Genomic DNA, 12,220 nt, shown 5'->3' on the forward strand with positions numbered 1-12,220 from the left:
CTATAACCAACATGACAAGTTTACAGTGTGTATAAATAACGAATGAACCATAATAAAGTAGTTGATCTTTCGATTTCATTTTAAATAATCGATAGTCGAAAACAGTATATCGAATTTTAGATAAATTGAACTCTAGTATTTCGAGAAATCGATTTATGCGTCGATAAAAGGTAGTTTAAAATGTAGTGAACACGTGTGATGTTTGTAGTTTACATTTTATATAAAAAACATAAATAGAGTATTAATAATACAAGATCTACGATGGCTAATACCAACGTAAACAACGATACTTTACAAGTACAAATAAGATTTCTTACCAAACAAGAACAGTAAGTACCGTGTTTCATGGTTTTCTGTGATGTGTACTGGGAGGTTAATAAACTGTTTTACTATATTCTTATAATATTTCATGATTTACGTAGTGTATATAGTATAGAATAATTAAATTATGTTCTAAATCTTGACATATATATGTTGAACATATGTTTTAAATTTTAGGTATGCTGTTCCAGATTTTCCATTATCTGTACACACATCTATTGTACCAAGTGAATTGAATACTCTTGTAAATGAACTTTTAAAGGGTATGAAGTTGTTTATTTAAATATTAATGAATTATAATAAAGTGTTTTAATTTAAAAAATAATTTGTTTTAATTCTAGAAACTACTGATATAAAACATGATATACAATTCGATTTTTTGGTATTTTCCCAATTTCTACGTACTTCGTTATCTGAACACATAACTGAGAAGAATGCTTCTACAGAGGAGGTGATAAACATTGAATATGTTGAAAAGTATCCACCACCAGAACCTCAGGATTGTCTTATACATGATGATTGGGTATCTGCTGTTGCTGTTTGTGAGAAATGGTTATTTTTTGTTATTGATTGCAAATAGTTAATCACGGTGTTTCAAAAAGTTATTATTTTATGCTAAGTAATGTGTTTAATAGGATATTAACTGGATGTTATGACAATTCACTACATATCTGGACTTCAAAAGGAAAACATCACCTTGTAATTCCTGGTCATACATCACCTATTAAAGCAGTAGCATGGATATCCTTAAATACAGATACTGCTACTTTTGTTAGGTATTACTTAAAGTTGTTAAAAACGAGTATACTTTATAAAGTGCTAATTATATTCCTTTAAATCTTGCAGTGCCTCTCAAGATCAAACAGCTATAATATGGGACTGGAATATTACAGAAAATTCTTTAGATTGTGTACATGTATGTAGAGGCCACGAACGTGGACTTGAAGCTGTTAGTGTCAATTATGACAAATCATTGATTGCAACTGGAGCTTGGGACACAATGCTCAAGATCTGGTCTATTTGTAAGTATTGAATAGTTTTTGTAACGTACTAAAAGTTGTAATTAGTTATTAATAAAAAGAATGTTTAATATGTATTGTCTTTATTGTTTTTTTTGGCTAATCAAGATGAAAATGAAGATGGTGAATCTACCTCAAAAAGATTAAAGTCTGAGCACGGTAAAACAAGAGTGAGTGAAGCAAATATATGTCAATAGAAAACATTTAAGTTAAATATTCATTAGAACATGCAAAATTACATTGTATAGGTACCCAAAAGAACAATGAAAGGTCACAAAGAAGCTATTAGTGGTATAGTATGGTCAGATAAAACAGAAATCATAACATCTTCATGGGATCATACAATGAAAGTTTGGGATTCAGAATTAGGAGGAGTTAAGCATGAACTTGCTGGTAACAAAAGTTTCTTCGACATCGATTACTCTCCATTATGCCGCGCTATTGTAGCAGCATCTGCTGACAAGCACATCAGATTATATGATCCAAGATCTACAGGTTTCGATCAAAATTTCCTTTATAAACCTATTAATCATTGTAATTTCTATAAAAATTGTAATTTTTTTAGAAGGAACTCTCGTAAAGACGATATTCACTTCTCATACACAGTGGGTGCAATCTGTAAGGTGGTCAATTGTAGATGAAAATCTTTTTATTTCAGGAGCGTATGATAATGACATGAAACTTTGGGATACCAGAAGGTTAGATCATTTTTAATTAAGTTGCTCGATAAAATGTACATAGTTTCTTAACAAATTTGTGTTCTTTTGCAGCCCAAAAGCACCATTGTTTGATCTTTCTGGACACGAGGATAAAGTATTATGTTGTAATTGGTCTAATCCCAAATTCATGGTGTCCGGAGGTGCCGATAACACTGTAAGAATATTTAAGTCAAAACATGTTATTTGTTAATGATAAATTAACCGCTTGTAATTCTTAAATATAACAGAGAAAGAAAATCTCGCAAATAGTGCAAATTAATAAGAATAAGCTTTTTTTTTATTATTTTAATATTTATTATATTCTAAATCAAACAATGTAATCGTCTAAATGAAATAGAATTCAGTATATCGCCGTCATGAAACGTATTGATCACGAAATCATGTATTTCACTGTAAAATAATAGAAACATACGATTCGTGCTTACAGTTCCAACAACATACTCAAAATAAACTTGAATGCAAATCGAAATTATGTATATAAGTAATTACATCTATTTTCGTACGAATAAACATATTTAGAAAATCGAAAACACATGTAACTAGTAAAAAAATTTCGTAGCCCAAAAAAAAGTTCTCGGCATCAAATCAAAATTCGCACTTTTATTTCAATGAGTTTTTTTTTTTTTTTTTTTTTTGCAATGTGTCAGTTTTAATTTACCCTCGTATTTTACATCATTATAAAATCACCACTTAATTGACAAAACAGGAGATCTAGTAATCGTTGATACATTGCCAGCACCTCGTTTTTTTTCTTTTTTTTCTTTAAAGAATTTCGAATCGTTTTTATTGCGCACAAATCAAAGCATTTTACTCAAAATAGTACAAATCGCATCAGCGTAAGGTGTTAAAAATACTAAGAAGAAGACTCGTTACTTTCTACCGTATTGCCAAAATCGAACATGGCATGTTAATTCTCCGTGGTCTTGTGTTTCGCAAAAAACAATTTTACCGTCGGTTATAATAGAGGCGAACGCTGGATGTATTACACAGTATGTTAGGATAATGTGGGGGGCTTATGATTTTAATATTACTTACAAAGGACAATATTGTTCAGTCTATTGCACATGCTGTACTGCTACACAGTAGTATACACAATAGTATAATTTCGTTTAACCGATGCCTATGGAGAAGAACGTGTATTATTTTTTTTTTGTTGTCCATTTAATTCATTAAGCTCTCTTTCAGTTCTAAAGGATACCAAAAAACATGTCAGGGTTTTATTATTTTCCATTTGAAAAAGGCATATACAATAGTCGCTACTTGATTCGACAGAAGGCATATTCAGTGTGGAGTATGTGTAAATACAGTCACTGATTTTTGTACGAGAGTAAGTTTTTATTTTACAGACTTTACATTTCGTTTGTTGCTTCCTTGTGGATGTTACTACGTTGGAAACGAAAACAAAGTAGAAGGAGAAATCAAAATAATGAGTATCAAAATATCTGTGGAATTTCGTTGAACGAAATCGAACCCAGCCGAAACTGTAGACCAAAGGCGTGTGTGAGAAAAAAAACATCATACATTTGGGGATTCACTCTCTATATACGAAGAGATGCAAGAGAGATTCTTACCGGCCTAGGCCGAAACTCAGGAAAGGAAAAGAAAATGATTCGAATAAATCCCCAAAACAGATCGTTTATTGATCAAAAATAAGGGATGATAATAATTAAGAATTTGATTCTTTCACTTTGAAATATACCAAACCATACTTGTAAGTAACTCTAAAACTGTTCGGTGCACGCTCTGATACAAAGTGTAGAGTGACGTTTAGAGCGTGCACACGCAGTGTGCAGTTTACAGTAACAGTGTGTCTGCAGTCTGTGTCGTGTAATAGGCAGATGATTTTAAAGTACGCATTATAAATTATGCATACACCTACACACCACATCCTCGGTCTCGCACTTCCTCTCTCGCTCTCGCGTTCTCGCATTGTATCATCACTTTCTCACGTTCTCGCTCTCTCTTTTTGTGTTCTGTTTTCGTTTGCACTTTTTTCAATTTTTTTTCCGTTTTTATTTTTTAGAAGACCCTATCTAACCCCCACATTATCTCACACAAAGACTAGCGTTTTTAAACGATCCAAAATAAACTAAGGGCACTTTTAGTGGCGTATGCCCTGTTCTTATTTCGAGTTTCATGAAAAATCTAATTCTGACCGTTGTTAAACTTTGTTTTTATTACAGCACCTATCGACTTCTAAGAGTCCCTATCTTAACTAGCTATGACACACTTGCCTTAATCTAGAATTTCATTACGTGCTATGCCTCGCCATCTTAAAGTATCCGAACCTAGTTTTTTTTTTTCATTCTTCTTTTTCTTAAATCAATCCTCATACGGATGCGAACTGTGTACCTTGATACTTCAACATCATTTCTCTCTTTCTCGTTTACTCTCGAAAACTCTTGTTTTCATGTTCTCATTGGTCGCACACCGCATAACAATATCATGGAGAGAAGAAACAAAAAAAATTAAGCAGACGGTATGGTATTGTTTTGGAGAATTACATGTTCGTCTCGAGACGCGAAAGAATTCGAACGCGACAAAGATAGTAAACACGGGGTCAAGAAATGAAGAGGGATTAGGGGAACAAATCGTGTAAGAGAAACGGGAAGGGCTGAGGGGAGTAGAAGTTAGAAAAAGAAGGGGCAATGGAAAAAACGTAGTTTCTCGTTACAGCTAAAAAAAAAACCTATCGCTTAACAATGTAAAACAATGACTTAAAACTCGGTGAACCTAAGGGACTGTACAAGTCGAAGTACGATGATGCGTCGCGACATCATCAAGTCAACTCGGACTCGCTTCGCTTAAGCCGATATTCGACTAATGTTATTTTTTACTTAAAAAACACCCTACGTTTTTTTCTTTTTATTCTCATCTTTCTACAATCAGCCTACGACTACGTGTGATTCTAATCTAAAAGAGGCTACGCTAGAATTCTAGAGAAAGCTTACGGAAAGCAGCATTGCTTGGAAACGAAGTTCCAAATGGTTTTCGTAAACCACACCCGGCCAGCCCAAGCACCCGACCCGCGGTGCGCAGCAAGCAGTCCTTACTATTATATTACAGTAGATAATATGTTGTAGAATAATATATATTTATTATTAATATGAATAGCCAGTCAGTCTTGACGGGTGCGAGGTGCATAGGCTGAACGGTGCCTCGCCTAATGTGTTCAACATGGAGAGGCAGTTGTATCCTAACTATCAGCTAACTATCTACCTAAACTTAATCACTTAATCGATTACTTCCTATCCAAAATGGTGCCTAGCCTATTCATAGTCAACACTAATTACACAACATCTCGCTGTGTTTTTCTTCACGTTCTATACAATAGTTACGCGCTCGCTCTTCTCACTTTCACTCTTCTCCCCCTTTCCCTCTCAGCCGTTTCTCACGCTTTCTTTTTATCTTTCACTCTCACTTTCATTCGCCCGATCTCTTTCTTCGTTCCTTTCGCACGTTATCCCTTGCATTCTGATTTGCCTGTCTCTCTTTTTTCTCCTCTCTGCCCGCTCTCCAGTGCGGCTCCGTATCTGCGGGAGCTGGCGTTTTGTCGGCCGAACCATCGTTCTTCCGCTCGGTCAGCACTAATGCTGCTCTTTGTTTGGTCGTCACAATAATAATTAGTTATTTAGTACAAGTCTATTAGTAAAATTCTTCAAAATTCACTATTTAATCACATGTGATTTTTGTTGTCAGTCGTGGTGACAATCGCTTGTGCAACAATTACACACTCGCAAATAGGTTCTCCCTTTCGCCTCTATCTTTCTCTCGCTCTCTTTTTTTTCTCCCTTAATGCATGGACTCAAATCGAGTAATAATCGGTCTCTTAAAAAATAGCTCATACCACTTTTTTCATCTTTTATCTCTTGTCATCAAATCGTGATGTACCAAAATAAACTAAATATATTATTTACTTCAAGTCTCAACAGTGTAAAAATCTTTCATACTTTAGATGACGTCAATAATAGTAATCGTTAATTATAATAATACAGCATATTATTGTAATATTATAATAATAGCTACGATCGCCTCTAACTCTATCTAACTACCTGCCCGCCACTTCGAGCCCGGAGCTCGCAATATTTGGTAGAAAGCTTTCTGCTAATCGTCCTTTCTCGACTCGATCTAAGTCAGACAACGTGAAAACTGTGCCGGATGTAAAAAAACGGGCTTAGAGGAACGCAGGAGAGGAGGGTGTTCCTTTTTTTTTGTTTTTTGTTTGTTTGTTTGTTTGTTTGTTTGTTTTGTTTTGTTTTCCTCGAGATGCCGCGTAGATAGAAAATCCTCGACTTATCTTATTCGTTCCTTTTTGTTTCCTCGCGTTTGATCCTCTCGCCTATCGTTCTCCTCCAGTCCCATTATCCTCGTTCATTTAGTAACGCGTTATTCGTTTGTTCGATATAATAAATTAATTTACACTCTATCTATCGTATCCCGTCGTAACAAGCCTACTGTCTCTCTTCTCGGGCGGTGTGAATATCTCGGTTTACAATGATCCGCCGTTTGATTTCTTTTTGTTCCTAGACTCCGCACGGACCGTACGGTGTTTCGGCCCGTCAATCCCGTTAGTGGCAACTATACACATACAAAATCTATTCGAATTCGTAACCAAAAAACAAACGCAGTGATATTAACTGGCTACAACGCAAAAACAATTATATTCTCTTAACTAGAAGATCAAAATTTGGCTCAAGTTTCGCATTTACATACCGACGTAAAAATATATTATAATATTTTTCAGCATATCCCTGTCTAGCGGATTTGTCTGAAAAGGCACAATTCTAAAAAAAATATTTGTATTCACTGTACAATTAAAACTGATATCGATTCGTAGTAACTGTACTCATAAATATAAATCCTCTAAAAAGTACTATGTTCCTTTCGTTCTTGTTACAATAATTACATATATCTTGAAGTTTTTTTTCCTTTAGAAATAAAGCTTTCCTTTTTTTTAAATCTTCGCTTCTTTTCGTCCATAAAATATATTCGTCCGTGATTAAAAAGAGAACGCGAACTGTACTTGTAAAAGTAGATAAAAATCTTCGCGTGGCAATACATACATACAATATATGTGCCTGGCTTGGAATGTCTGAACGAAACAGAAGAAAACAAAAAGAAATAATGTGATGAGAGTGCAGTTTGTGGATGGGGTGGTGTGTGCTGTTAAGGAAGAGTTTTTCTTCAGCATCTTTATGAAAAAAGAACACTGGTCAACGCCTCTTCTTTTGCAGCCCAGCCACCGGCCAGCCAGCTGGCACGAGTCCGGTAGGTACTGATTACAATCAACTGAATCTGAATGTATTTTTTTATCAACTCTAGCATTGGAAGTGCTTTTTCTCTGTATATTATTATATTATTTCTTGGGAAGAATTCTCCTTTGTATATTTCTGAGCAGCGTTTCTTTTATAGTTTACAGTTTTTGTTAAAATATTTATTCACACTCTCAAGCGTTCAGCTTCGACTTATCGTCTCCTTAGTAAATGTAATACCTAAAGTTAATCCTGGAAGCCTATCAGCTTGACACTAAACTGTCCGTCGCAGAATATCAATTTTGTCACTGTCGTAATGATTTGTTGGCGTTACAGCGTATGGAGCCGTGCTGGTGCCGAACAATGTAGATGACACGAGCACTCGTACCCCTTCTTATGACAACATTCATTCTCTAATCGTTGGAAAATATTAACTACTTTCACCTATTTATCTGGTGGATAAAATGTATAAAAGATGGCTGGCAAGTCAATTATCATGAGGAAGAATCTTATCTGACTTTATGTATTGTATTTAGTCTCATCTATTCTTCATTAATATAATCCTTCGTGTATCAACAGATGTGGCTCTCCTAACTTACATAACCCTCGGTGTAATCGTATCTGAAATATTACATAATTATAAAATTTATGAATAATTGTATACACTCTGAATGGGTCATGGTTATTAATTCGTACAACACGTTAAGAACATTTCGGTACTTATTTAGACAAAAGAAAAATACTTTTTGCTTAACTCATAATTTCCTTTTAAGTAATTAGTAATTTTCTTTTTTTAAACTAATTTACATAGTCATTGAATTAAAATTGTCAAAAAATATTATTTATACCTAAAAACCGTAGCCTACTTAGGCTGCTGAGCTTGGTATTGTTGATAGGAGTCATCAGGAGATGCAGCATTACTAGTCTGTTCAGAATCACCCAATGGCATGGTATGAATAATGCTAGGAGGGTAAGTATAAGGATAGGGATGCGGACTTGCTGCTATGTACTGCAAAATGAAATATTAGAATAAATTATAATTAGAAGCAATAAAATCAGAAAGAATGAGAATAGAATACTTACGGAACCAGTGCCAAGATGCAATGTAGACATTTGTGTAGTAAGCTGAGGAATCATACTGTATTGTGGGTTGCTAGGATCAGCTGATGGCATCATCTATAACATAAAATTTATATGAAATTTGAAAGTTCAAATATTTCTATTGTTTCGTTAGTATTATAGAACTATAAATTTATACTTGGTGTGAAAATATACAAATAAATTAAGAAGTAATTATAAATGAAAACATATATCCTTATGGATAAAAGCATAGACGAGTTAACGTCAAATCTACAAGTATTATACAAATATATAAGTAGTATAAAGAGAAAAAAAATTAAACAACAAAAAATTTGTACAAAAACTCACGTCGACCTGTTGCATGTGTGGAGGGGCAGTCTGCACCAAATAAGGAGTAACCCAAGGGGTTCCTGGTACGCTATAACCAGGTAAAGCTTGGCCATAATGACGACTATATTGTGTTAAAGCGGCTGCTGGTAGCATGTGAGTAGTTGCGACTCCATTTTGACCAACGCCGCTTGTATCATAATTCAAAGCCATGTTCTGTAAAAATATATATAACAATCGTTAAACATGTACATTACACATTCTTTAATGTTTACTGTAATGAGATCAATTACCTCTCCAGTTTCTCTCCATATTGTACTTTTGTATAATGATTTTTTCTTATTACCACCATCAGCAAATTTCACCAATAGAGGATCTTTAGCCCCTGATAGTGCCTTTCCATTAAACATCTGAATTATTTGTTCACATTTTTCTTTGGACTCCATTCTGAGATAAAAGAATGTGTTACTTTAAATATTAAGAATTTTAAATACATCAATATTTATTAACGGTCATTTTTTGTAATACTAATATCAAATGCAAATACTACTAACCTTGCAAATCCAACACCTTTACTTTGTCCAGCAGTATCGCGTAATATACGCGTTGAAATAACTTGCCCGTATTGAGCAAGTAAAGCTTCAACGTCATTTTCTTTGAAGCTCAATGGTAGGTTTGCAATATACAAATTGGTGGGGTCCTGCTCCTGTTGCTGAGAAGAGAGTAAAAATACTATGCAACTTATTGTAGTACACTCCTCAACGTGTATATATGTATAAATTTCAAAAAAGTTTCATCTCTATCATTTTAACATTCATGACTATATAAATGTATATAATATTTGCATATTCCTGAATAACTATGACTGCATATGAGTGCACAGACGAAATCACTGCTATGATGAATTAGTAAACATCACAGAAAGATATATCATGTTCATTTACAAGAACATCACAAGTGTATCATATACTTTGTAAACATCTTATGTATTAAGTATTAATTACAGTCCATATTCGATACAGATTTACTTCGAATGTTAAAATGATAATTCAAAATTAAACTTTATATCAATGCAATAATGCAAGAAATTTAGAAAACTAAAATTTACATAGTATTTAAAACAAATGTCTTACATAGAAAATATTGATATTTTCTTTTTATCAAAAAATTACATAAATCTACGAGATACTACTAAAAAGACCAATAAACTATGACAATTATTTTGATCTAATTTTGAGTATAATAGACAAGTATTAAAAAGGACTGATTATGAATCAAAATGATTATTATTTTTAATATTGAGAGGTTATCATGCTTCAGGGCATTACATTACCACATTCTGGTGGTTCTCCAAATTTGCTTTACGGATGCTTGTGATTAAATTCAATTTCAAATATATCCTGCATTTATGTGCAAAGCATGCTCACACGCTAAATACATTGTGTTTTTCATGATAAAACGTTTTCTTTTAACCTGGTGATATGTAAGTATTAATTAAAATTAATAATCTATGCGTGCCTATAGCATTCACTGTTTAACAATACATGTTAATGATTCAAGAACAGGATGAATTAACAAACAAGTAATGAGCCTACAACAAGTCAAAGTAGTGAATATCGCCTGTGCAATCATTTTTTATTCAATGTGAGTAATAAAATCATAGATATATTTTGAAATAAGAGGAAACTCGTTAACTTTCCTTGTATTATTAAATGATATTTAATGGTACCACTATTATTAAAATATATCATTTATCTTACGAAAATAACTTTGTTCGCAATTCTGTTTACTTGTATTGTTTCTCTACAATTTTCTGTAAGATTTATCTTAACAATCATATATGCTTACATCACAAATAACAAGTATGTAATGCAACCCAACTAATCACTTCTTACTAGACAATATCAAGAATAACCATTCAAAGCAGTAATATAGTTCCAATCACATATGACACGTTGTTGGAGACAAGCATGGTAAAAAGCACAGGCATGTTCACATATATACAGTTACATTATGAGACAGAAATGAAAGTGAGACAAATTGTCTCACAATATTGCAGAAAACACATTGTATGTAAGATATATGCACATACATATACATGTGTTCATGCTTAAGTTTTCTTTGCTTATAATTTTCATACACAGAGAACAAAAAGGAAAATATATATGTACATTAAACTTAACTCTAACTTGAATTCAATATTTATGCACCCTCAAGCATATTTTGAGATCCACCATTTCTCTCAAAAATCAATCAACTCTACAGTTACTTGAATATACTTATACTTTACGACAATTTACTTCAATCTTGCGAATGCATTAAAACAAAAAAATAAATAATGAAAATATTATGATATAAGCCAAGCCAATGGCATTATATATGTATATATATTTATAAAAATATTATATACACATGTACACATATATGTATGCATATAAATATGTCCACATATATGTATAATAAACCATAATATATCTTAATGAATTTATATCTCAATAAAATGATTTACATCTTGATCAAGTGCGAATGTGTATAAAGGATTTTATATAAGATTTGCATATCTTTCTATGCATTATATGTAATAAGGTACATTACAAGAATTGTAAAGTATAATAACAAATGAAATTTTGTATTGTAGTTAATTTCTACAACTACAGTGCTAATTTACTGCAAAATTGAAACTTTAAAAAATTCCCAAATACACATCCAAATTTGCTTGGTGTGCTGGTTAAACTTTATTATTTAAGCCAAGTGTGTCAATCAGAGCCAACCAACACCCCAGGAGTAAGATAGCACCTGATCTTCACATAGCACCACTAACTGGTAAGTAAGTACCATGTACCCTGAGCACAGTTAATGACGGGTACATCATTTAGTTGTATCATATCACATGCGACTGACATCATCACAGCTGCTGATGGCACCCCGTGCTTTTACCGCGGCCAGATTAGAAGAACCATTCCAAGTTAGTTTTTTTGGGCAATGAATATAGGCAAGAGCCAATACATTTTCTTTTGGCAATGTGCGTATGTAGGTAAAAAAAAAAGTCAACACTATTTGAAATATAAATAAATGTAAGCTATCTTTTTCTGATATTTACGTACCACTGAATAGAATGTAAAGGTGTAACATTCAACAAATCGTATTACATTATATCTGTAATCGAATATTGTATATATTGAATGTATAAGTTTCTAGTCATATTTCAAAGGAATCTATCTTAATGAAATATTCTAAAGAATTTTGAAATTTCTGTAGTATAACAGTAAGCTACTAATTCTTTTACTTAGGACATTGACACAGACATTTGAGTGAGTACATTAGATGTTTGCTAAAGGCTTGAATTAGTGCTGAAATAAATGCAATTTTCGGACATGAATTATAAATGTGTTGACACAGCAGTATCAGCAATTTGTGGCCGAGATACAGCAACAAGCATCAATAGTTTGGTAGGTATATAAGACAGAATGGTAGATAGAACTGGTGAATACTAGAGAGTTTC

The 12,220-nt window shown here is 33.0% G+C and overlaps 2 protein-coding genes across 5 annotated transcripts in view; one reads left to right on the top strand and one right to left on the bottom strand.

The window, feature by feature from the left end:
• The first annotated feature begins 167 nt into the window (after positions 1–167).
• LOC143143834 (ribosome biogenesis protein WDR12 homolog) lies at positions 168–6,899 on the top strand. 2 transcript variants are annotated; one of them, XM_076305572.1, is made up of 10 exons: positions 168–329; positions 499–584; positions 663–873; positions 957–1,097; positions 1,168–1,343; positions 1,449–1,510; positions 1,589–1,835; positions 1,906–2,038; positions 2,111–2,213; positions 3,406–6,899. In XM_076305572.1, exons 1-10 carry the CDS (start codon positions 262–264, stop codon positions 3,466–3,468), a joined length of 1,290 nt encoding a protein of 429 aa, XP_076161687.1. In that variant the 5' UTR covers positions 168–261; the 3' UTR covers positions 3,469–6,899. The 2 variants fall into 2 exon arrangements, with proteins under 2 accessions (XP_076161687.1, XP_076161688.1); XM_076305573.1 differs by lacking the exon at positions 3,406–6,899 and having other exon boundaries at positions 170–329; positions 2,111–2,582.
• Shep (RNA binding motif single stranded interacting protein alan shepard) overlaps positions 3,679–12,220 on the bottom strand; it is a 45,403-nt gene continuing 36,861 nt past the window's right edge. For all 3 annotated transcript variants that reach the window (XM_076305570.1, XM_076305569.1, XM_076305571.1), the window contains exons 6-11: positions 9,273–9,430; positions 9,012–9,165; positions 8,740–8,934; positions 8,395–8,487; positions 8,160–8,320; positions 3,679–7,932 (exon numbers count right to left, since the gene is read on the bottom strand). In XM_076305570.1, coding sequence (XP_076161685.1) covers positions 8,174–8,320; positions 8,395–8,487; positions 8,740–8,934; positions 9,012–9,165; positions 9,273–9,430 — 747 coding nt within the window. In that variant the 3' untranslated portion in view covers positions 3,679–7,932; positions 8,160–8,173. The remainder of the gene's footprint in view (positions 7,933–8,159; positions 8,321–8,394; positions 8,488–8,739; positions 8,935–9,011; positions 9,166–9,272; positions 9,431–12,220) is intronic.

The sequence above is a fragment of the Ptiloglossa arizonensis genome, chromosome 2, assembly GCF_051014685.1.
Source record: "Ptiloglossa arizonensis isolate GNS036 chromosome 2, iyPtiAriz1_principal, whole genome shotgun sequence".
Classification (NCBI taxonomy): Eukaryota; Metazoa; Arthropoda; class Insecta; order Hymenoptera; family Colletidae; genus Ptiloglossa; species Ptiloglossa arizonensis.